This window comes from Armigeres subalbatus, chromosome 2 (genome assembly GCF_024139115.2).
Source record: "Armigeres subalbatus isolate Guangzhou_Male chromosome 2, GZ_Asu_2, whole genome shotgun sequence".
Classification (NCBI taxonomy): Eukaryota; Metazoa; Arthropoda; class Insecta; order Diptera; family Culicidae; genus Armigeres; species Armigeres subalbatus.
The window spans coordinates 42,367,850-42,395,429 of record NC_085140.1 but is presented as its reverse complement, the minus strand read 5'-3'; the positions used below and the strand labels follow the sequence as shown (position 1 = coordinate 42,395,429).

Below are 27,580 nucleotides of genomic sequence, written 5' to 3'. Positions count from 1 at the left end.
CGATGGAACATAGTAGACTACGTCTTAAGGGATATTGAAGACCAAGACAGTTTAAAGAAACATGTTGATGAAAATGAAGAAGAACCAGAGGAACCAGATCCAGATGATATATACACAGGCGAAGAAGAATACTTTGCGAATACTATTGTAAATGACGACCTTGCCAAACTTAACAGAAAAATGGGAGAAGTTTTTACATCAGAGGCTATGGTAGATGAACCATCCGAGGAAATTTATGGGTTCGAAAATTTAGATCAAAAACTGGATTGCAGCCTTGTAGAAAACAACTTTCATGAACAATTGCACGGAAATATTAGAACAAGTGAATTAATGAAATTACTAGAAATGAAACATTTGATAACAGATGATTTTAATACAATGGCCCAAATTATGGTTAATTACCAAGATGTGTTTTTTCTCCAAGGAGATCACCTTACAGTAACTAATGCGGCTGTTCATGAGATCGAGACTACAACTAATGTTCCAATCAACAAACGACAATATCGATTCCCAGAGAAAACCAAAATTCAAATCAATAAAGAGATAGAGGAAATGGAGCGGCAAGGGATCATTAGACCGAGTAAAAGTCCATGGAATGCACCAGTCTTGTGTATTCCGAAGAAAGACTTGGATACAGACGGCAATAAGAAATATCGCATTGTAGTAGACTTCAGAGCTCTAAATCTTATCACAAAACCTTTTGTATACCCAATTCCATAATTGACGAAATTTTAGATAGCCTTGGTGATAGCAAATACTTTTCAACAATCGATTTGAAATCAGGATTTTATCAGGTTGCTATTCATCCGAAAGACGCTCCTAAAACAGCTTTCTCCACCCCAACAGGACATTTCGAATTTACGAGAATGCCTATGGGACTCAGAAATAGCCCATCAACATTTCAAAGATTGATGAACACTGTGTTATACGAACTAAGAGGCATAAAAGCATTCGTTTATTTAGATGACATAATAGTTTCAGGAAGTACAATTGAAGAACACAACAAAAACTTGTCAAAGGTATTGGGGGCTCTTCGTAAGCATAATTTGAAAATTGAACCATCAAAATGCCAAATTTTAAGGACCGAATTGAAATTTTTGGGACACATCGTGAATAAAAGCGGAATTCATCCTGTAACAGACAATATAACAGCAATTCAAAAGATGCCAACACCAAAAACAGTAAAAGATGTTCGTTCGTTTCTAGGAACAGTTAATTTCTATGGAAAATTCATACCAAGAATAGCCGAAATACGAAAACCATTAAATGATTTACTCAGGAAAAACGTAAAGTTCAATTGGACCAGCGAATGCCAACAAGCATTTATAAAACTGAAAAACTTTCTAACTTCAGATACCTTATTAGTAAGGCCGAATTACAATGATACATTTGTTTTAACTACAGACGCTAGTGATTATGCGATCGGAGCAGTACTTTCAAATGAAAATCTATAAACAGACCTATTGCATTCGCCAGTAGGAGTCTTGTTGGCGCTGAACGTAAATATCATACAATTGAGAAGGAATTACTTGCAATCGTATGGGCGGTAAACTATTTTAAACATTATATTTATCAACAGCGGTTTATAGTCTACACTGATCATAGACCACTGATTTCGCTATGGCACTTGAAGGAAACCTCTCCAACCTTGACCAGATTAAGGTTGAAATTGCAGGGATTGGAAATTGATATTCGATACAAACAAGGAAAGGATAACGTTGTAGCGGACTTCTTATCTAGACTGCAGCAGCTGGATAATGAGAAGGAAAGTAGCCCAAACCATATTGCAGTCGTTACCAGACGACAAAGAAGGCAAATACAACAGCAAGAAAAAGAAAAGACCAATCATGACAATGCAAACACAAAAGCCTTCAATGGAAAAACGAGTAAAAATTGGAGCGCAGATATGGATGGACTGGATAACATTGATTTAAGCTTCAACATAGATGACGATCAATGTCATGAGAATGTATACGAAGAATTTGAAAACGATGAACGAGATGGTAAAATTGATTTCAAATTTTTGAACTTTTCTAAAGAAAGAATTCCAGAAAATAAAATTGATGCAACGTTTGTTATTCTTAACAGTAGATCAGCATATACAGAATTGAGCGAATTGGCTAAGCTGCCTCATGGCCTGAAAGATTATTTGAATGGAAACATATTTTCAATACCAGATCACAAAATGTGGGGCATTATATTGAACGGAACCAAGCAATCAAAAGAAGACCCGAAAACATTATTTCAGGAATTGACGATTGGATTTAGCAGACATCCAGTATTCGCAGATGAAGCAAAAAATATTCAAATAATTTCGTTTAGAAACCTCCAAGCTCCTATATATGCAAACATGCTACGATTTATTGCAGAAAAATTTAATAAGAAATTCACGTTGTTTGCCCCAAACAAAGAGAGGATGTGGGTGCCACATGAAGAAAGAGATACAGTACTTAAGGAATTTCACGACTGCCCATTGGGTGGACATGTTGGGGGTAAACGTATGTTTCAGCGGATAAGCCCAATGTTCATATGGGAAAATATGCGAAAAGATATTGAAAACTATGTCAAGCAGTGTGACTCTTGCCAAAAGAACAAAATTAGTACCTCAAACAAAATTCCAATGAAGATTACCACTACATCTACTGAACCATTAGATAAAATATTTATGGATATTGTAGTACTACCTGAATCTAATAATGGCAACAAATATGGCCTGGTCATACAGGATGACTTAACCAGATATCTAACAGTTGCGGCAATGGAAAATCAAGAAAGCGAAACTGTAGCGAAAACTTTCGTAGATAACTTTATTTGTAAATTTGGAACACCCAAGGAACTATACCGCCGGAAATAAGTATAAAGACAAGCATGATTTTCATACATTTTCATCATGATTGAGGATCGATATCTCGATTCGAAGCGATTCGATTTGGCTGAAATTTTACTAGGCACCTGTTTTTAACTTGAACTTTCGATCTTTGAGTAAATTGTATACACCTCTGTTGATTTTGACCTCAAAATCTGGAAATAATTATAAAGACACCACTTTTTTATATGGAGCTCCATACAACGGAACTGTCTTTATAATTACTTCCAACAGAAACGCGTGTAACCAGAATATATGCATAAATGTAGCTATCATTGAATAAAAATTCAAGTCATTTTAGGTTTGTTGGCAAAAAATCAGCCCAATCGAATCGCTAAGAATCGAGATATCGATTTCCAAATATGGCCATTTTGTATGGAAACCTAGCTTGTCTTTATACTTATTTCCACCAGTGTAGTAACAGATCAAGGTGCAAATTTCGTGAGCAACCTCATGAAAAATGTTTGTAAAGTTTTAAAAATAAAAAAGATAACAACAACAGCATATCATCCTCAGGCAAATCTTGTGGAACGATCCAACAGAGAATTAAAAATTTACTTATGCCAATGTATAGGAGGAGATCCACAAACCTGGGATAGGCTTTTACCCCATTTTACATTCCAGTATAACACTACAATTAATTCATCGACTGGTTTCACGCCTTTCGAATTACTCTATGGCAGAAAAGCAAGAATTCCTAATTCAATATACAGAATGAGAGATATGGAATTTACCTATGGAGACTATTCCAACGAATTGAAAGTCACTCTAAAATATATTCACAACACGGCTAGAGAAAACTTGATAGTATCGAAGGAGAAACGGAAGGAATATTTCGACAAAACAGCTAAAGATTGGCAACCAATGTGGGGAGATATGGTTTTAGTGAAAGCCAACCCCACAGGTACAGGACAGAAATTGCAATCTTTATGGAGAGGTCCATATGAAGTAGTTAGTCTTCCAAGTGCACAAACTTCAATAATCAAAAACGGGAAAAGACTTGAAAAAGTGCATAATAACAGACTAAAGAAATACAACGACTGAAAAGTAAAGCTTAGTATCGAGCATGGTGAGTCTACATAGTAAGTTTAAGGATTATCATTATAAGGATTAGCATAAGTAATGTAAATAGATAGAACATAGTTATTTAAAATAAGTTTGAAACTTAGTTAGAATAAGTATTGATTTAAGTTCTATACATAATATATTGACTAAGACTATTTTTGATATCTTTACATTTTAATTTACATTATATAAGTTATTTATACAATCAATAAGTACGATTTAGCAAATAAATATAAATATAATAAATTTAAAACAATATGAAATCTAGTTAAGCGCATAACTATTATAATTATAGACAAACTAAAATATTAGCAAGCATGATGAAAAAAAACATTCATTCAAATAGTATACAAAATAGTCAATAAATTCAACTGAAATAAGTACAAAGAATGAAATGATTTATACGTTTTCATTTTTAAGGCGTATATTATATGTACGGATGAAGAAGGTAACTAGCATAAACAGTATAGTCAACGCATTATTATTTAAATTTAACGAACCTAAATTTACAAGTATAACAACAGCATTTCTTGAAAGCTGTGTAACACGAATCAACTATTACTTCTATTAAAGCTTGTAAAATCTATGGGGAAAATTATGGGAAAATACAAAACATTAACACGAACGAGAATATAAATGGGACACCCGCTGGGGTCTAAAACAGGGGCATTATGGGAGAACACAAAAAAAAATAATGATAAATCCAATACGGATGAAAATGGGTAACCTGCTGGGGTCTAAAACAGAACAACTATGGGAAAATATGAAAGAGGGATAATAAGGAAAAATAAAAAGGTAACATGTAATGGGATATAAAATATATATTGTTGAACAGCTGAAATATAAAATGGTATGGGAAAAGAATTTCTATGAAAAGTTTAATTGATTCGTTGCGAGAAAAATTAAAATGCAAAGATAAAACAGTAATTTAAACAGAATGATTTATTACAAACGTATTTACAACTGATGATAAGTAAGAAAGCATTTTAAAAAGATAATGGATGGCCATCCAGAATGAAACAGATAATAATATAATGTAAGAATGTGAGATCAACTTGAAGATAAATCAGGTAATATAAATATCAAAATTATTATATGGTAGACATATGCTAAAAAAAAAAAGAATTATGAGGAACTAGAAGTTGAATACAAGTATGAGAAGACAACAAGTAAAGTTAAAAAAAAATATATATGTAATATGGAAGAAGCCGAATAAATTATAATCGATGGAAATTCATAAAGTTTGTAAGTATAACGGAAATGTAAAAATATGATTCTAGAAGAACGATATATGAAAGTGATTTTTTTAAAACTAATTAATATGAGTATGAGAAACTAGTTTTGGGTTACTGAGAGAGATTTGCGCGATGGAATCTCTTGTATTAAACATATCATTAAGAAGGAATATGTGACAGAGTATGACAAGAGGAGACGTCCTCGGAATGTGTGAATATGGCACTTGTTGTATGAATGATTGATTGAATATGTAACAAATAGTGACTGAGAAAATGAACAAAACGAAAATCATGAAATATGTGAGAAGAGACAATGTGGTTAAAATGGGGATGAAAAAATTCAAAGTGGAGCGAATCTAAGTGAAATCTAGGGAAAATCAATATCAAATTGAATTTAAAAAAAAGGGCATTAGACAATTGAAAAATTTGAGAATTGAAATAAAAAAAAAGGTAAAACAAATAAATGAAAAGGTAATCATGGTTATACTAAATAACATTTTTTAAATTACTATAGTAAGACTCGTGAAAAGAAAGAGAATTTGGAAATGGTTGATATTATTATAAGTATCGAGGTATTACAAACAAGCTGAGTTACTGTTAAATTAACCAAAAATAATAATCTGAGAATTTTGCTTTTTGTTCAAATATGCTTTATGTTAAATTATCGCCTAAATATGAAATATAAACTAAACACGAGGTCTAAGTCTCATTTCAGAAACACGCCAAAAGCCAGAAACGGTGGAGGGGAGCAGTTGCAGCAATTAACCATCAAGGCCAACCTAAACAAAAAACCAATAAGGTATAATATGGAATATGTGGCAGAAAGAATTTCGCAGAAAATTATATTATCTTTAGATATATCTGTACAAAAACCTGCAGAATACATTCTTTGCTTCAACTCAATTTTTTTCACGGGGGATAATTCAGCGAGAATAACATAATCAGATGAAGTAATACAATCAATTATTTTTTTTATTATCGAACGATAAATTCAAAAGGAGGCAAGGCCCAATAAGTAGAATCAAATTCATAAAAATAGTAACATAGCACTGAAGATGTAATCATTATCCGGTAATAAAAAAAAAAAACCAAAAACAGTGTAGAGTAGTAAAAGACAGTAAAATAGTTCACAATTATTTTCCAAATGTAAATGTGCACAATAACTTACTCGAGAGGCAAACGGGCGAAAGAACATCCAGCGAAGACGAACAGACAACATCCGATGGCGAAGGAAGACATCGAGAATCGAACGAAGGAAGACATCGTGTATCGAGAAATACATACCAGACTTAATTGGTATCACCAGAACGACAGGTCATACGGAAGGTTGAAGATAAAGAGTGTGGGGGTATCAAGACGGATTCAACGGGACGAAATCTTTGGAGGAACATCAGGAGTAGAAATTTTCGGAGGAACATTAGGAAAAGGTGAATTATACAAGGCGATATGAAAGAAGATTTAACCAGGCGAAATAACACAATAACTCCGAGATAAGCAGAAACAGAAAAACCATGAAGACTAAACTCCCACGATAGAAGACAAGTTATGAAGAGGATCAACCCAAGGCGAATTATCAAACGAGCAAAATTTTATCAATAACAACTAATTTGCATCACACAACAAAAGATGCGAATGTCTCACAACAAAACTGAGCAGCGTATACACGGCAATTCACCACAACTTACGTATCAACGGAGAATCAACTGAAAACTATTGGAGATACACTATAATAGCTACACATTTTTGCTATAAGGCAAGCAGTAAATTCATGAACTACAACCAGAGGAAAGCAACACATACATTCGGAGATGGCACGTCAAATTATTACTAGTGAACGGTACGATCAAATTTTACGCACCCAGCAAACGATAGACATCTTATATCAAAAACTTCACCACGGAGATCCAATATTACGTTACAAGTTCAAACAACCAAGCAACATACCAGGAGTATACCCTGCACTCGGAATCTGAAACCGACCAAGTGATCTACACGAGATATAATGAAGAAACGAGCATCAGCAAGCAGACGCTAGGCGAGTTAAGAAGGCATCATCAGGTAAGACACTCTCGAGGAAGTATATGTGTAGAGGGATTAAGCGAAAATATTTTAAAAAAAAGTTATAGCAAAATTAATTTGAGGAATCAGAAAATTGCACGAAAATAGTATCAAGGAATTTCAAAGAAATACACTGCTTGAAAATTTGTATTTTTTAATGATCAGAGGACAACTTTTGAATATTTCATGAATATGTTTGAACTATAGCTTCAGGAGAACCGTAAAGTTTTGAAACGAAACCATCAACTATCCACTTGAAATGATAATTCACAATTCTAATTTCAAGCTCAGTGGGTTGGAAGAGATGTAGCGACCCTAAACGCCATGCAATAATCATCATTTTTCTTCTATATTTAAAGTATGTCATATAAACGAACAAAAGGAAAGATTGGACAGGTTGGAACCTGTCCATTTATGTTTATCAAATAGCAACCGCTGTTGAAAATAAACAACGGATATTTAAGTAACTTGGCGAATAAGCTGGCCTAGAAATAGTAGCTGACTCAATTGTTAAATAATTGTTTATTTAGAGAGTACGAATGCTCTCGGAGCAGAATGTCACATGAGAGTAAATGTAGGTAGCATGCAACATTCTGCAACGTTATTGAAAATGAGAGAAAAATTGTAAACAATAGCCAGTAATTATAAATAACGTTTTTGTAAATAAAGAAGAGAGTCGGATTTTGGACTTGGAGTTAGCAAGTCACATCAGAATTGTTCAAGTGTTTTATTTTTCAAATTGTGATGACTGTTTTCCCGAAAACTAACCGCTTGGGCTTGCGCAATTCGTCGCCTAGGTCGTTGCCGATTGTATCGAGTCGTATTATCTTCTATGTCGTTCGTAATAGTTGTTTTTAAAGGCGGCTTATTGAGCCTGCGCAAACCTCCTGTCTCGTCGGAGGGCCGTCGTGTCAGGGCTGTTTAGCGTCCCACCTAACACCTGGACTTGGGCTTGTGCGCTTTGAGCAGCACACGGTCGCTTTGGCGGAGCCTACTTGCGGATTCATGTAGCTTTTTATAGAGGTTTAACAGGACCCACTGTCAAACCCCACCACATCCTAGGCAGGCGCCACAACTTGCAGATGGCCTAGGGAGGGATCGTCAAGCCCTTGGACATAGTCCCTGCTGCCCCCGAAGCGGTACTCTATACAATAGGTTATCGAAATGGTATAATGTTCACCTGATTGAACGTATATATGATAATGGAATACTAGTTGCGAAAACACAATTATTTTTAGCAAAATGGCCTTCATATCTCCCTTGTTGTTTATTCAAATTGTTTACAATTACACATGACAATAGTTGGTCAGAATACCTATCAAACTGATGCAGTGCTGCTAGTTAATACTTTTTATTAACTTCAAAAAAACGAAAACGTACTCTTACCGCACGCGCACTCTTGCCCCACTCTACTCTACGTATTTTTGTCCGAGGTACCCCCCGTGGTTAGCGATGTACCCCGAGCTGAGAACTCTCGAATTTACTGTTCAATATAGCGCTCGAGTGGGAGCGATTAGCAGAGCTGGTGTGCAAAGAAGCGGTACCATTATCGCAAGATCGCTTATGCTCCTGGGCTTTGCGGACAATATCAATATGATTGCCGTGCCGTGAAAGAGGCTTTTGTGCCCTTCAAGAGGGAGACAGCAAGGATTGGACTCACGATCAACATCAGTAAACAGGAGAACGGTATCTAGTGGCTTCGCATGAATCACAAGTTGTATCAGGTGTATAAAAGGCTGGATATTGTTAAGCTTATCCTACACGGCAGACTACGGTGGGCTGGACACATTGTTCGTATGCCGGAAGAACGTCAAATGAAGATAATATTTAGTAGAGAAACCTGAAGAGTCCGTAGGTTTCGTGGAAGGCCGGTTTGTCAAGTACGAGACACTCAGTTTTGCATTTTGCCGTCGTTGCAATCGGACGAACAAAAAAGTTGTCTTCACGCGATAATAGGTACTGTATGTACCGAACAGAAGTGTTTGGCCTTTTGTGTGTGGATCAATTCAGTCGTACGTTCGTTGCTGCCTTGTGGTGAACGCGGATGCCAAAGAAGAACAATCGCATGATGTTTGTGAATACGGTCCAATTCCGTTTTCCGCTCTCCGCTCCCCGTCCAACATGGGTTGAGATTGCCGGTTTTGTGAAACAGTTAGACACTGATGTTAATCTTATGGAAACTGTTTACAAAACGACTGAAGACCGGTCTTTATTCGTGAAATTCATCTCCTCGGAAGCCATGCAGGATGCACTAAGGAAAAATCGCGATCCGCTAAAGTTTCGGTATTCGAGCGGAAAAGCTGTGGAAGTTCGGATGTGCGTTGCGGGCAGCAATATTTGATATGTTCGGGTGTTTGACATTCCTCCAGAAATACCGGACGATGATGTATCTTTGTTACTCGGAAAATACGGTACAGTGGAGTATTCAGTCCGCGAAAAATTCCCAGTGGATTTGGGCTTGGATCACTTGTACACGGGTGTACGAGAAGTTTTTATCGATGTGAAACATGAAATACCACCGTCGCTAGAAATTGCGAAGGAAGGTTCTTCTACGAGGACCTAAGGAATAAGTGAACCATTTGTTTGAGAAACTGCATAAGTCCATTTTACACAATTTCGAGAAAACAACAAAAAACTGTATTTGGACACCGAACCTTTCGATTTCTTCGATACATATCAATAGTGTTTGGCAAAACTCAACACCCTGAGGCACTTCCAGTGCAAAAACTGTAAACAGTACTCCATAATTGCTCTTCAAAGTGCGTGGACTTATGTAGTTTCTCAAACAAACGAAAAAAATTTCATACATTCCTGAACAAAAAATTTTTTTTCGTATTTTTTGCCAAAATACGTATTTTTGGAAGAGGATTCAGAATATATAAAAATCTCATTTTGGCCAAAAATGTTACATATGCAGTTTCTCAAACAAACGGTTCAAGTGTTTTGAGTGCCGAGGAAGGGCATCGCAAAGACGCATGTGCTCTGCGAAGTAAACGGAGTCAGGAGACCAAGGAATCGTTGATAACCTATGCCGAAGTAGTGAGTGGAACCCAGGAAAATGAAGAAGGAATCGAAGTCCTAGACGACGAGATGCAGAAATCTACGGAAACAGAAGAAGAACTGGATCCAACGAAAATCGTATTTAAAAATAAAACTGACCAATTGTGGTACGAACGCAAGGGTATTCTGAATTATACAGAGAAAAAAGAAAAAAATGTTACGAGACTATGCTGAGGAGCAATGGAAGAAGAAGGAGGAGGATCTGCGAGAACAAGAAAAGTATACGGTTCGCAAAAAAGCGCGAAAAAATGCTATTTAGTTAGGACAACTTTGTTATTCAATCATCTTATCGGCTCCGTAGGGTTTTGTATAAAAAATGAGCCTCAAATAAATTGATTAGTAAAAAAAGTACGAGACACTGAAGAAGGCTTTCACTGTTGAGGTCGAAGCACGCATCTGCAAAAGGTACAATCAAGTGGTGGAATTAAATGTTCTCGTCTTATGACAAGTAAATAGATTCTACTAAAAGCTCAAAATAATTTTGTTATCATTAATAACACAATTATCACAACTACGTGGAAAGTTTCCGTTCGGGGGTTGGCTTTCGGGCTTGGTCATATGCAAACACCGCTTCAGTTTACTGTTTTTTATTTAAATTGTTTATTTTCTTTTCTTTTTCTTATAACTTGTTTTTGTTCGAAACGTTACATGGTTTTGTTTGTTTCTGCTGAAATGTTCTTTTTCTATTGTTGTTGTTCTGCTTCTTCGAGAATATCTTTCTGTTCCTATCGCTTTTGACTGATTTCTTCCGTTTCGGTTGCATTTGTTTTGCTCTTCACGCTTTTCGGCATTGTTTCCTATAGTTTCTTCTTCGCTGCTGTTAAAAATACTCAACGGAATAATAAAAGAAAACGTACACATTGGTTTCACCTAAACGAAACAAATTATATTTTGTCTTTTTATTCTTTTTATTTACCATAACAATAAATATTCTAGTACGTGTGTGTGTAAGTGTATTTTGTTCGCTTGCAAGATTTTTTATTTCTGTTTAACAGGTTGCTTCGTCAGCTTTCAATTATTTAGAGCATATGTGTTTGTGTACTTGTTAATGCTTAATTCATGGGATACCGAGACTATTAAAAAAACTTGTTTAGTTTTTTTTCCGCTATTGTTCTGCACTGTTGTCCCATAATGCTGATATTTTGTTTTTGTTTTTCATTACGTTGAACTAATGGCTGTTCCAAGGCGATGATTTCTAGTTTTCTCTAGCTCGCTGATCGATAGGAAAGCTATCCACTCAGAATGTTCTGGCGTGAAACACTGTGAAGGATAAGCGCTGTCAATCATCCGAGTAGTGACGGTAACGCGCCTTTTTCGTGTAGGAAGAGTTTGCTGTCTCTTTCTGTTTCGATTTGATCGGGCTGTTGGCATCTGCACGTGATCATAAAAGTGAGTAGGTTTCGAGTTCTGAAAGAAATTTGGAGCGTTCTTTTTTTTTTTGAATATTGTTTATGCATTCGTGTGTGAGTGTTTCTTTTGTTTTTTTTTGCTATCTTGAAGTTATTTTCTGTTATATAATTCTTTTATGCTATTCTGAAATTTCTCTTATCCTTTTGTTTGTGCATTGAAGTTGAATGTACATTAGGGTGAGTCATTTGACAAACTAAAATATTTACAAATATAATATGAACGATATTTTTTGCATTCTTTATTGAATTTTTTGTTGCATGTTACATTCCTATATAAAAAATTTATATTTATTTAGAATTTTTCTTGTGTTGCGATTTATATACTTTTTTCCTCATATATTCATATATTGTGTATATATTTTATTTACTTTTGCTCTTTTTTGTTTTTTTTTCTGGTTTTCCCCTTAAATTCTTATAGTTAAGTACAGTGAGTATTTAACACTTACTTATACATCTCGTCTTGAATTCTACTACTGTTTTTGGTTACTCGTTATTTAACTCAACTTTTGTTCTCTTTTCAATAAAATCAATCACATCCTTTTTTACACGTCCGCTTTTTGATTTTAGTCGTACTTAACATTTTTGTCATCGAGAGCGAAACATTTCTTTTGTATTATGTGGGTTGTATGAGAATCTGCGTTGGAATTTAAAAACAATCTCAAATCTTGTTACGTTTTTCCGAATCTGCGGTGTTTTGTATTTTATGATTTTGCCCGATTCTAACGTAGGTTGGATTTCGTATATACAGTCAACCAAAAAGAGGTACAACATGTGGATCAATGAAAAAGGGAATATAGAAAAGACTTAAATAGAATTGATCTACGCGCTTTCTGAGTGAAATACCTATCTCACTAACTTCGTTTTTTTTTTTGCCGCAAGGAAAAAATGTGCCTATTGGAAGAGCTTAACTACTGAAGCAAAAACGGTACTAATACAGAACGTCTTGGACCGTGGACCAATTATCGTAACTCTACTCTGTAGTCAACTTGCTTAAAGGTGCATATGTTTACTTTTATTTGTTTTGCTCTTTGTGTAACATTCAAGTCTTTTCTTGATGATGCACGTGACCGAATTTAAAAGAAATGTAAATGATTGGAAGATAGGGGATCGTTTTCTCGTTTTTTATTGTTATTTTTTTAAATTTACTTTCGAGATAAAACTGTATGAACATCAGGAAGTCCTGACAACGCTGCTGCAGCGTGACTTCAAGGATGTTAGCGCCTTCATCGTTTCTCCCACCTGCGCGCGCCCACACGACAGCAGTGCAGCCAGTAACGATGGCAACGTATCACAGTGCAAGGCGAGTGAGGGCGAAAAAATCACCGTGAGTGCTTTGACTTTCGATCATAACCTGTCAAAATGAAAATGCTGAACAAAATGTGGTGCCGTTTTTTTTGTGGTTTGTATTTTCACCTTATTTCCATAGTTTGGTTTTTGATCCTTTAATTGTTTACACTTGGCTTGTATTGGATAAACGCGTTTTACTTTTCGTTTACGAGTGAACAACTACTAGTATTAGGTGATGTTTTATTTCTTTGTATATCTTAGTGTTTGACTTTTGGTTGATTTTGAAAGTTAACGCGACAGGCTCCTTGAAGGTATTCGGAGCTTGGAGATATTATTTTGCCATCTTCTGCTGTCCAATGATTCGTTCAGTAAGGTGAGAAACTTATTGGTAATGCATTTTTTGTGTCAGGTGATTTATAATAACTGACTCCTATCACCAACCCTTGCTAAGGATTGATTAAATTTCATTTGTTTCGAAACATTCTAGGTTTTTTTCTACGTCTTTCATTCTGTAGGCTACAAATAAAAAGTATAAATATGTAATTTTTTTATTCCTCTCATTTTTTTATTAAAAAATTACTTATTCGCGATGTTTGTTTACTTTTTTTCATGAAAAATAATTGAGCAGTTCTGTTTTCATTTTCCATTTATCTTGTCTGTTTCAATTGAAAAATAAATTCCAATTGAAACAAGCGAAAAGACACATAATCTACAGATATTTGACGAGTAAATATTTTATATTTACGCCATTTACTCTATCTCCCTCTTTCCTTTTCAATGGTTGTCCTACACGAACACACATACATTAACATTCACACATACACACAAATACACAAGTGGCGCAGTTGCAGTATCTTGCCTTTTCAAGTTTGATCTGAAAAAGATCGCACTCAAATGGCGTTACAACGCTGGATTTAGTTTCTCAGAATAAGAAAGGTGTTCACTTAGCAAATATTAATAATAAGAATATAGATTAGAGCTGAAGTCATAATGCACAAAAAGAAAATTTGAAGACCAACAATGCAATCACCAACGTTAGAAATGTTTCCATGTCCTTTTTCAAAAATAGTGTGGCCAGTTCTATAGAAACCTTGAATAAAATCCCTTAAAAACCAGACTTTGAACTAAGATCTTCGTCAAATGGCCAGAGAAGAATCCCAACTGTAGGAACCAACATGTTCCATAATGGTGCAACCCATATGCGTCGAATACTTTGCCCGATTCTGAAGCACAACTAATGCAATAGCACTTCCAAATCGTGTTTTGAGAAGTTAATGTTACGGTCATAAAATAGTTTAACGACCTGGCCATGTGCTCTTCTCCGGCAGGCCTCACCATCAACGTCAGCACGAACAAATCGTTGGATGACAACACGAATGACCACTCCACTTTCATCAGGTACGCAGTGGAGTAGGTCGAAAGCTTTCAATATATTGGCAATCAGATAGTGATTCAATAACGCAAACGGACGTAGGAGAAGAGCGATTATGAAATTTATATGTAAGGGTTGAACATTGGAATTGAAACCCGGCAGGACATTGCAGCAGAGGCAGACCTTGAGGATCATGACGGAGAAGCCTCAACAGGAATATTAAGGAAGTAAGTGTACATCTGAACTGGGCCCAGACTACGACAAAAGCGAGCAGCTGCCTAGGATCAAGATATTTTACGTTGTCCTTGGGCACATCTGAAGGCTTGCAAAAATGTCAAATATGTATTGAACTCAATTATTAATGTTTTATGTCTCTGTATGTAATATCATACTTCGTGATTCAAACAAACTGTTATAGTTTGCCAAAGAGCAATGACGATATAGATTGTATGAACTGTTCAGTGTTTTATTTAAAAAGCTTTTTTCTCGTAGCTGTTTTCATTTCTTTAAGTCCGACAGAAGATAAGACGAACCTTCCAGGTGTTCGGCAATCTACCTGATTCGTTCAGTATCGACGGTAATGCTCCACAGTGTTAGTTGACCGCGATTGTTGACTTCGTCCAGTACCGGTTCACAGATTCCCTGGCAACGGGACTCATCGCCGAACGGGGTAAGATGTCCGCCTCAACTCCGGTGCCGTCAGTAGATCTTTCAGTCAGCTGGGCAGCTTCATCGCTCCAGAAGAAACTTCTTTATGAAAGCTTAAAGCAAACCAAGTTTAAAAACGTTTACTCACACACGCGCCTTTACATTTCCGTCATTCGTCATACCACTTATGTATGTCTCATCTCGCGATCCCTTTCAACGTTCTAAGGATTATGGCTGCTTAGGGTACTTAATTGTTTTACTCTTTTGTTTAGTGTATAGTTTCGAACAACCGAAAACATTACTACAGGGTTGTTATATAAAATGTTGTTCTGGCTCGCTCCAAATGGGTTTGCTCTGATCGGATTCTAAATTTCCGGCTTCCGGTAAACGTTTTTGCAATTCAAAAACTTTTTTTTTGTTTTGATTTCCTACGCAATTTTACATTATTTTGTATGCTCTGTGTGAGAATGTGTTTAGTGTACTTATTTTGTTTGTTGCTTGCTTGTTTGTTTTGCTGCTATTTTTAATTCAGAATTTAATACGTTCCTAGACTCGTTCAATTCGCCAGTTTTATGTTTATTTCTGAAGATATCGTTTTTTGTGTGTTTTGCTAGTTAGCTGTCATCGCTTCTTATATACTAATCATACTCGAATTCTCCAACTTGCTCTTTAGTTGCTTGCGTTTTTTTTTCGTTTTAAATTTTAATTTTTCTAACACATACGCATGTGTGTATTTCTAAGTTGACTTCATCTCATCCCTTTCTTCTTTTGTATGAGTGTTTTTTAATTAGGAATATTTCTCGTTACCTCCTTTCCTATAATGTTAATCATCAATAACGATAAAATCTAGTTTTTTTTATTCCATTTTTTGTCTCTTGTATATGTATAAAAAAGAACCGAAACTGTAAATAGGTAAAAATAAATCCTAAAAATTTCTTATATTTTTGTTGTTATATTTGCATTCCTTAAGGACCCCTACCTTTCCGTGTCCTCTGACCAACGCTGTCTCGCATGCACACACAAACACATATTTCTCGATCTCCTAACTTTTTGACCTAAACGAGCGCGAGTGTGGATGTGTTACTGACGGTCTGCGTGTGTATGTGGCGTCTGTTTGTCTGACTAAACGTGTGTCTCCTGCTAGGGTGCTGACCGATCGCTATGCCCTCTCTGCTGGTTTTCGTTTGTTTCCCTAAATCGCTTTATTTCTCCTCGCCCAGCAGCACCAGATCATCGGCCACGACGTCACTCACGTGCAGATAAATGATCCAGTACATCAGGTTGAAGCACACGAAGCAGACCGGAAAGACAATACGCGAGTACTTGTCGATGTCTGATGGCGTAATTCCTAACAGTTTGTTGATATCCTGTGGGTGAAAAAAAAAAGAATTGTAATTTAAGTTGACGCAGTTTGAAATCATATGCAAGTGTAAGAGTAGGTCGAATTTTGCGTACATAACATCATTTTAAATTGACAAATTTCTAAAACTCCAAAACCTCGTAATTATAATGTCTTTCTCGCATTTAGCCAATACACCAACATTTTCAGTACGATGGATTCGTATCTTTCGATCGCAATGGGACATCGTTATCAAATTTATTAGTGTTCAATTATGCATATTCTCTTTTGTCGGATGCAACTTGTAGTGACTATACCGATGAAGATTTACTATACTTAAAGTTGGATAATTTGTTTTTGGGGTACTTCTAAATCTCAGTATCTCACACTATGTACCATTGTACCTACTCTGGTGCACATTGTGATTTTTATTAGTTTCGTTCACAACAGGAAAAGGACCGCGTCAACAGACAACTATGAGCAACACAAGCAAATCAATGGAGACGCATGGCTATTCAGTATTCAGAACAAGTAACATGGTAGCTTGACGTAGTGTGTTACGGTGTAAGATCCACCAAACAGGGCCCTAGCTCAATCCATTTTTCGAGCTAGGGCAATGAGTTGTGGTAATTAAGGACTCATCGTAGGTATTTAGTCCTCGCTACCAACAGCACTGTTTGAAGTATAACAACATGAACTTTACTCTGCAGATAGTTGAAAGACTCGAATTTCCACCGTTTGAAGCTAACTTTTCAGCAATTAGTTAAAAAAAACCTCGATACCCAGTGCCCATCCTAGACTGAATTGATCGCTAGAAAAAAATCGAGTTAAAGGTTTTAATGCGTACTAACTCTCCATGATCTAATGGTAGTGAAAGGAACACACGGAAATTCTTGCTACTGAACAAATTCTTTTGCCAGAAATGGTTTTGTAGATATAGATAAATCCCGGGCTTGTCGCTTTACTGGTGATATTTTAGAAGCAGTAAGCCCTCCTTAGCCGTGCGGTAAGACGCGCGGCTACAAAGCAAGACCATGCTGAAGGTGGCTGGGTTCGATTCCCGGTGCCGGTCTAGACAATTTTCGGATTGGAAATTGTCTCGACTTCCCTGGGCATAAAAGTATCATCGTGTTAGCCTCATGATATACGAATGCAAAAATGATAACTTGGCTTAGAAACCTCGCAGTTAATAACTGTGGAAGTGCTTAATGAACACAAAGCTGCGAGGCGGCTCTGTCCCAGTGTGGGGATGTAATGCCAATAAGAAGAAGAAGAAGATTCTAGAAGCAAGACAAGGATGTGGCTAGAGCTCCGATGCTTGACCTAATAACAGTATTACTGTTCTGTTTTCTCAAGAAAGGATTGATTTCTTATTGACGCTCTGTGAAGGGTATGAACAGCGGGACCTTGCCATTATGCTCTTCAGAAAACAAAACAACAACTGTATTGAAACCGATACTGCATAGCTTCACAATAGTAATGAAATATTTCAACATGCACGTATACACTAAGGATACGGGTAACGCTGCAATAGATCTAAAAACTGGTCTTAGTGGCTCATCCGAAAAGCAAAACAAAAAAATCTATGTTCATGTAGTGCATCATCCTGCATAATTTTAGGTCTAGTTTTGTTATGGCCAAACATGTTAAATATGAGGGATTACCCAGAAGGTGTTTTGCCTCGGGGGGCGTTTTGGGGCCTCTTCCCGCTTCTAGAAAAAGGCTCCTTACTATGAAAAACGACAACAAAACAAATGTCATTTGTTGCTTCTGATGCGTTTGTTTTTGACCAAAAATGGTATAGTAGCCTAGAAATTTGAATATATCGACGAGAAAGTCATTCCTGAACAAAATATTACCAGACAATATCGAGATAGGGAGGTTATCGAGATGTAGAGAGCAAATATATAGGGACCGAGAAAGTCATCGACATAGGGAGAGATATCGAGGCATGGAACATCGAGATGTAGAGAGTTGACTGTATTCTGTTGCAGGGAAACTCATGGAGGCATGAGGCAGCCCTTTGGCAACAAGCACCACTTGTCAGCTAAGCTCATTCTTGTACGGACAGTGCGGGGAAGTGGGTGGCTGTGGAAGCGCATGATACTTCATAGGAACGAATAGGGTATTTTGCCTTGCCAGAACGTTAGCTGGTCCAAGATGAATACAGTCAAAGGGCAACTAACTCTAAGGTGATTATAGAATGAAGCCCGTGGTGAATTTCAAATTCACCACACGTTTATCTACATACATTTCAAAAAGCCCAAATCTGGCGGAATAGTTTTCGTACAGTACCGAAACTCAAATTATGATTGTTCAGCATAACTAAGCATTCGATCTACCATTATTTCAGCCCCATACGCGTTATTGTTCTTTCATCTCGTGCGCTTGAAAAAAATATCGGAAAAGCACGTGGTTTACAAAATGGCCGATTTCTGGCTTCATTCTATAATCACCCTAAGCTTTCGACAGTATCCAGAAATACTAAAAAATACTCTAGCGAAAAACTACGTCTTATCCAAGATGAATACACTACTAGGTGCTCCAATGGAGTTTATGGAAAAGAAGAAGGCGGGGGTAAAAATTCATTTTCAGTGCAAAACGACAACAAACCGACTGGCTCTCCCATACTAAAATCCAAGATGGCTGAATCGTGAATTTGGCAGATTGGAACACCTAGTGCTGTATTCATCTTGGTCTTATCTACTGTTAATTGATCGAAGAGCTCTGGTTGGGAAATCATGGAACAGAACGCCACCCAGTCGATACAGTCCACCCAGTTTTTGGCAACGCATGATTTCAGTCTCCTTTAAATTCTTAAAAACCGTTTCTTTGTTTGACGAAAATAATGCATACTAGAAATATAACGAAATACTATTGCGAGACAATGACTAATATTTTCGCAAAGTTTAGAGTTACTTGCCCCTTGAATACAGTACTAGGTGCTCCAATCTGCCAAGTTTGTGGAAGAGAAGAAGTGCAAAACGAAAACAAACCGGCTGGCTCTCCCATACTAAAATCCTAGATGGTTGAATCGTGAATTTGGCAGATTGGAACACCTAGTGGTGTATTTATCTTAAGCTGGCCTACGAAATAGTGAGTAGACATCTGGGAAAAGGAAAACCATGGGCTGCTATGACAGTTTTAGGCTTTATAGGTAGCATCTAAACGACTTAGAAACGGCTGATGACGGAGCACTTATAGGTAGCCCAACGCACAGTGGCTAAAAGCGTATTTTTAAGGCGGGAGCGGGCCATTTGGCATAAAATCATTTGGCATAACGCCATTTGGCATAAGGTCATTTGGCATAAAGGCCATTTGGCATAACGGTCATTTGGCATAACGGACATTTGGCATAATTGTGACCAGCGTCAAAAGTGAGGGTCTTTTGGCATAACGGACATTTGGCATATTTTTTTTGCGTTCGTTAAATGGTGACTAACACAACTTACACCCGTCGATAACAATATTAAAAAGACATTATCCTCTCGTGGAAAGAATGCATTTGCAATGCAATGCAAAAGTAGGCGCATGCCCGGATTAGAGCAATGGAGGATGTAATCCCTTCTTTAAAAGTAGGCGTGTGGCCGAATTATGGCAACGGAAGATATGATACCTTCTTTAAAAGTAGGCGTGCGATGTGGATGTGTACCCTTCTTTTAAAGTAGGCGTTTTCACGGATTATGCAAATGGAGGATATGATCTCTTCTTTAAAAGTAAGCGCTTGCCCGGATTAAGGTCATGGTGGATGCGATCCCTTCTTTAAAAGTAGGCGCTTGCATGGATTATGGCAATGGAGGATGTGATTCCTTCTTGAAAAGAAGGCGCTTGCCCGGATTGAGGCAATGGAGGATGTGATCCCTTCTTTGAAAGTAGGCGCTTGCCTGGATTATGACAATGGTGGATGTGATTCCTTCTTTAAAAAAAAGTGCTTGCCCGGATTGAGGCAATGGAGGATGTGATCCCTTCTTTGAAAGTAGGCGCATCCCCTGATTAAGGCTATGGTGGATGCGATCCCTTCTTTATAAGTAGGCGCTTGCATGGATTATGGAAATGGAGGATGTGATCCCTTCTTTAAAAGTAGGCGCTTGCCCGGATTATGGCAATGGTGGATGTGATTCTTTCTTTAAAAGAAGGCGCTTGCCCGGATTGAGGCAATGGTGGATGTGATCCCTTCTTTAAAAATAGGCGCTTGCCCGGATTATGACAATGGTGGATGTGATTCTTTCTTTAAAAGAAGGCGCTTGCGCGGATTAAGGCAATGGTGGATGTGATCTCTTCTTTAAAAATAAGTGATTGCACGGATTATGGCAATGGAGGATTTGATTCGTTCTTTAAAAGTAGGCGCTTGCCCGGATTGAAGTAATGGTGGATGTAATCCCTTCTTTAAAAGTAGGTGTGTGGCCCGAATTGTGGCAATGGTGGATGTGATCCCTTCTTTAAAAGTAGGCCCTGTCTGGATTATGGCAATGGCGGATGTGACTCTTTTTTTGCGCTTGCCGGGAATAAATCAATGGTATATGTGATCTCTTCCCCGAGTAGCACAATTCAGATTGATTTGGTTGCAGTAGCTCATATGTGACTTGGATGGTTTAAGTAACTCGTCTACGACAAGTGTATTGCTTGAGTTTTTAAAGTTGGGTGCTTGCCCGAACTAAGGCAAAGGTGAATTTGATCCAATCTTAAGGCGCATGCCCGGATTGAAGCAATGGTGGATGTAATCCCTATTTTAAAAGTAGGCATGTCGCCGGAATAAGTCAATGATGGATGTGATCCCTCCCTTTTGCCGTTTTGTTATTTTTTGTTATTTCGTTCTTCCGGAAAATGTCTATGTCTATGTCATCAGTTTGAAATTTATCAGAAAACAGCCTCGACCTACTTTATCTACGCTAAACAATACATGAAATATCCCTTTCGCTTTCACAGTTCGAAATTATGCCAAATGTCCGTTATGCCAAATGACCTTATGCCAAATGGCGTTATGCCAAATGACTTTATGCCAAATGACCCAGACCCTTTTAAGGCGTTTCCCAAGTAGCACACGCAACATCTTCCTAAAAGCACCTTGCTTCTATTCAGTTTCATTAAAGGCATTGGAAAAACATCAAGTTGCATCAAGATGTCAAAAACGTTCGAATTGCAATCAATGTTTCATTAAAATTGCAATGCAGTACGTGTTTGACATTTGGAAACAAACAAACCAAGAATACTGCACTTCACGTTGCAAATACGAAACAAAATCATTAAGTTGCATATTTTTTACCATGTAACATCAATGCGTCTTTCAAAATTTAATTGTTTGTTTAAATTAAGTTGCAGATAAGTTGAATGTGTCGTCATGTTTAATTTAGCATCGTTCAACGTTTTGACAACTCACATTTTTTTCCTGTGATGGTGCAATCAAGTAACAGGAAACCCGAGTACAAAACTTCATAATTGTATGGTTTTTATTGTGAGTCAGCATGCAGTCCCTTCGAAGTGTTGAATGGTATTGTGGTAGAGTGAAGGACTATCAATCACAAGATCCATAAATCGAATCCAGTTTTATATTTTTATTTTATTTTTTTCCGCTGTAGTATTTTGCAACATTATTGAAATTTTACTGCAATCGTAGGATGTTTCCGTAGGCTCCACCTCTTGAGCTTTTTAGATTGCAAGAGAGTTATATTTGATGGCACATACGCAAAGATTGCTTCTTTCCGAATAGTTGCAACACAGTGAAATGTTCAGTAGTGAAACAATTTGCGCTGCTTGGGTTATGTTATACAGTAATATACTAAGTATAGTAAAAGACCGGAAGTAATAATTGGGCCAGCCACGAATGTAAGAAATGTTTCATCAAAAACCATTTCCTGCTATGAAAGCAAAAATAACTCTCTCATAACAAGGAATTTATGAGCCAATGTACCATGCGTCTCCATATACTTGTATGCTTTATACGTCGAACATGTTCAAAGCTTGTTGGCATAAAAAGCAAAAATAATGAAATTACAAATTTGGTGTCTTCGACAAAGTTTTTAGGAGAACTTTTGCTACAACTCTCGCGAAGACGTATACCTTCCATGTTGTAAAATGGAAAAAATAAATTTTTCATCTCACTTTTACGGGGATTGGTCATAAGACTGAATACATCCGAAGAAGCGCATCGACTTACTGATAAAATGTCTCGAAGACGCCATTTACGTTAAATCACATAACTATTAAATAAATGCACTAAAAACACGATTTTAGCCACCGTGCAACGGTACTCTGATATGCAGAGTAAATAGTCACTTAAGAATGTTAAAGGTTCCCCTAAACACACGCGATGAGACAATCTCGAGGCGATTCTATCGCTTGGCGACTGCGATTCGGTCGCCATTGGCATGGAAGTTTAAATGGAACATGGATGGAAGAACCCCAACTATAGAATCGCGGCGACTAGTTGTCCCCGTCGCGGCGATGAAATCGTTTAGGTCTGGGGGAGCAAAGGTTATGTTATATTATAGGTTATCAACAAGCTTAGAATATTATTATAGATAATTTATCTATAAAATATTTACACGTGTAGCGCTTGGACATAACATGAAGAACAAAACGCCACTTACTTCAGATGAAAGAACTTGGTCAAAATAACTTTAACCCTTATGCGGCCGACGGGGTACCCGTGTTCCTTTTTCAAATTCAAGTGGTGATATTTCAATGAATTTTTATAGCTGAAATCTGAAAATTTATCTAAGAACTCCATAAAATGTAGCATCTGTGAGAAAATCACGTTGATACAGTGAGGAGGGACGTGGGGAGGGGCATCTGATTTTTTTTACCACGTGGATGGCCGACAGGGTACCCGTGTTCCCATAAATTGATATTTTCATAACTTTAACAATTTTCAACCGATTTGGATAATTTTGACAGTTTTGGAAACAGAAACTCACATACTTTTTGCCCATTGTCAAGGTTTACAGCTTTTGTCCATGGTTATACAAGAAATCTTTGAAGTAAGGCTTAAGAGTCTACACACGTTACCGAAGGACTATCAACCAGTTTCAAATATATTACATGCTCATTGCGCTTCTTAGAATAGTCGGTGTACACAGTATATATTCTGGGTCTCCAAAAATCCCTGGAGTAAGGCCCAAGTCATCCAAAAAAATCCTTGGAATAAGATCTTATGGTCTGCTAACGTAACCAAAGGTCTATCATGTAAATTGAAAAACGGTACATGCTCTTTATGGTGCTTAGCATATAATGCTTTCACAGTATATGTTCCGGGTCATCCAATGACCTTTTCTTGAAACATGTTTGCATTCCAAGTAGTTCTTAATAAGAAAATTATTTTGAGCTTTTTAGTGGAATGTTTTCACCTGTCATAAGACGAGTTTATACAATCCCATTGAATTCCACCACTTAATTGTATCTTGACAAGATACAATTAAGTGGTGGAATTCAATGGGATTGTATAAACTCGTCTTATGACAGGTGAAGTAGTTCTTGTTGCTGTCATTGATTCCAGGTAGTCTACGAACTCCATACAGTCAAGTTCTTCGGATCAATCTCCGTAATGGAGGCAGTTAACGAAGAATAAACAAGTTGCGTGACCCCTTCTTGGTATATGTTTGTATTCTAAGTAGTTCTTGTTGTTGTCGTGGGCTCCAGGTAGTCTACGAACTCCATAGAGTCAAGGTCTTCGGATCAATCTCCGTAATGGAGGTAGTTATTGAAGAATAAACAAGTTGTGTGACCCCTTCTTGGTATTTGTTTGTATTCCAAGTAATTCTTGTTGTTGTCATTGGTTCCAGGTAGTCTACAAACTCCATAAATTCAAGGTCTGTGGATCAACCTCCGGAGGCAGTTAATGAAGAATAAACAAGTTGCGAGACCACTTCTTGGTATATGTGTGAATTCCAAGTAGTTCTTATTGTTGTCGAAGACTCCAGGTAGTCTACGAACTCCATAGAGTCAAGGTATGGGATTCGACCTTGGTAACGGAGGCAGTTATTGAAGAATAAACAAGTTGTGTGACGCCTTCATGGTATTTGTTTGTATTCCAAGTAGTTCTTGTTGTTGTCGTGGGCTCCAGGTAGTCTACGAACTCCATAGAGTCAAGGTCGGTGGATCAACCTCCGTAACGGATGCAGTTATTGAAGAACAACTGGAAGGGACGGAAGGTAGCGGTTTTCTACCTTTTCCGAACTTAATCTATCACATGTTGTGCATATGCATAATCGAGTTTCAGACATAGTAATTAATTTCCACTCCGGGTGGCTTAATACCCGGAACATAGGCAATTAACTTTGAAAGTACTGAAATCGAAAGGCTAAGCTGCGGAGGACGACGGTACAGGACGACGGTACAGGACGACTAGTATGTAGTTTTTGTTTTTGCCATGGTACTAGGTAGTCTATGAACTCCATATAGCAATGATCTGCAGATCAACTCACTAACGGAAGGCTATTGATATATGCTTGCATTTCAAGTAGTTCAAGTTGTTGTCATTAGCTCTGGGCAGTTATTGAAGAATAAACAATATGGGAAACCTCATCTTGATATATTAGCATTCCAAGTAGTTATTGTTGTCTTGTTGTTGTTGGTTCCAGGTAGTATACAATCTTCATTCATATCACTAATATGAAGATGTCTATTTTTTGAAAAAGCAAAATGTAAATAAATTGGAACGATACAACTTCACGCCGAGAACGTGAGGAAAAAAACGGGCTAATATCGCAAAGATCATGTACCATATTAAAATTAGATTAAGGACACTCCTCACGGAATCCAAGTTTCAAAGTGCTCGCGTTTTCGGGGGCAAACCAATCCATACGCAGGCGGCGCACAACTGTCATTTTTGTTGATTTAGCTTTGCTGCGTCGCAGCATGCGTGAAATAATAAAAACGACAGTTGTGCGTTGCTTCCGTATCGAGTGGTGTGCCCCCGAAAACGCGAGCACTTTGAAACTTGGATTCCGTAAGGAGTGACCTTAAAGACCCTCTAGATATTCGTGTAAGCCTAGAAGTCTTACTCCATAAATTTCTAGGATGACCATTAGCATATGCCATGAACGCATTTTATTCATGGGCCCCAAAGGCATGTACCAAACTTAAAACAGGCTGATATATCTCTGGTGTAGATCCTAATGCCTTACTTCAGACTTTTTCTTGGATGACCATGAACATTTGAAATGGGTGCATTCTATTCTACGTACCATAAAAGGCATGTATAACTATCCAAATAGGCCGAAAGAACTCTGATTACGCGTGAAGTTCTTGAGGATTGTTCAAGTGTTCTCTTGGATACCCATGAACATATGCAATGAAAGCGGTATATTCTATGTACCACAAAGGGCATATGCCGCTTTTGAAACAATCCGAAGAGTATCTGGTTACGTGTGAAGATCCTGAGGCCTATTCTAGCATTTTCTTGGAAGACCATGAACATATGCAATGGACGTATTCTATTCTATGTACCACAAAGGGCATGTACCACTTTTGAAACAAGCCAAAAGATCTCTGGCTACCCATGCAGATTTAAAGGCCTATTCCAGGGTTTTCTTGGTTGACCATGAACCTATGCAATGGACGCAATCTATTCTATGTACCACAAAGGGCATGTAACACTTTTGAAAAAATCTGAAAGATCTCTGGTTACGCGTGTAGATCTTAAGGCCTTTTCCAGGATTTTCTTGGATGACCATCAACATATGCAATGGAAGCGCTCTCTTCTATGTACCACAAAGGGCATGCACCACTTTTGAAACAATCTAAAAGATCTCTGGTTACGCGTGTAGACCTGAAGGCCTTTTCCAGGGTTTTCTTGGATGACCATGAACATATGTAATGAAGGCGCCAGAGGACTTATCCAAGAGATTTCTTCGATAGCGCAGAACATATGTAGTGATCACATTTGATTTCAAGATGCGCAAAGAGCATGTACCACTTTTGAAACAAGTCCATAGACCCATGGTTACGAGTGTAGACCTTAAGGCCTTACTCCAGAGATTTCTTAGATAACTCGGAACATATTCTGTGAACGCATTCTATGCTAAGTACCACAAAGAGCATGTACCGTATTTGAATTTGCATGATAGGCCTTTGGTTACGCGAGTAGATCTTCAGGCTTTACTCCAGAGATTTCTCGGATGACTAAGACCTCATTTCAGCAAGCATATACTGTGAACACCTTCAATTCTAAGAAGCGCAAAGAGCTTGTAGCATATTTGAAACTGGTTGAATGGCCCTTGATTACGCGTGTAGACTCTCAAGTCTTACTTCAAAGATTTCTTGGATAACCATGGACATACGCTGCAAACCTTGACAATGGGCAAAAAGTATATGAGTTTCTGGTTCCAAAACTGTCAAAATTATCCAAATTGGTTGAAAATTGATGAAGTTATGAGAATATCAATTTATGGGAACACGGGTACCCTGTCGGCCATCGACGTGTGTTTTTTTTGTTGGCCGCATAAGGGTTAATGGAAATTGAGTCTTCATCTTCTTATTGGCATTACATCCCCACACTGGGACAGAGCCACCTCGCAGCTTAGTGTTTATTAAGCACTTCCACAGTTATTAACTGCGAGGTTTCTAAGCCAAGTTACCATTTTTGCATTCGTATATCATGAGGCTAACACGATGATACTTTTATGTCCTGGGAAGTCGAGACAATTTCCAATCCGAAAATTGCCTAAAGTGGCACCGGGAATCGAACCCAGCCACCCTCAGCATGGTCTTGCTTTGTAGCCACTCGTCTTACCGCACGGCTAAGGAGGGCCCCCAATAAAAATTAAATACCCACCAAAATTACCATGCGTCTCCATTTCATTGGATAGATGAATAGAGAAGACTCTTCACTAGGGAAGGTTGTAATATGTTGCGGATGACAGCCAGCTTCGCACTCTTTGAGAAGATCGGCATGTGTTAATTCTTTGTCCATAGGGTTCCTTGTTAGGATGACGCACCCGACTAATGCGAAGTGATCTCTGCAACACGTCCCTCTGTTAGGTTGTGATTTATTTTCCGAAAAATGGAAACAAGAGTAGCTCAACCTTCCAAAAATGTTTGCTTTGGTAAGAAAAATAGGTGTCCAAATTTGTGTTTAATATGTGGATCATACGTTATCACTGGGGTACAAAAGCATAGTTCTAGTCTGCCAATGACAATCGCTCGCATACTTAGGTAGCTGGAAGTGTAGCCCAAGATGTCTTAAATGGAGGTGATTTAATGGGCCAAATAGGCCAAACCGTCATGTTGAGTGAGCTGGCCAGT

The 27,580-nt window shown here is 37.6% G+C and overlaps 1 protein-coding gene across 13 annotated transcripts in view; it reads right to left on the bottom strand.

Annotated features, from left to right (window-relative positions):
- Positions 1-10,860: 10,860 nt before the first annotated feature.
- The window catches only part of LOC134218489 (gamma-aminobutyric acid receptor subunit beta), a 269,248-nt gene continuing 252,528 nt past the window's right edge, over positions 10,861-27,580 (bottom strand). For all 13 annotated transcript variants that reach the window (XM_062697556.1, XM_062697555.1, XM_062697557.1 and 10 more), the window contains one exon: positions 10,861-16,367. In XM_062697556.1, the coding sequence (XP_062553540.1) occupies positions 16,203-16,367 (165 nt within the window). In that variant the 3' untranslated portion in view covers positions 10,861-16,202. The remainder of the gene's footprint in view (positions 16,368-27,580) is intronic.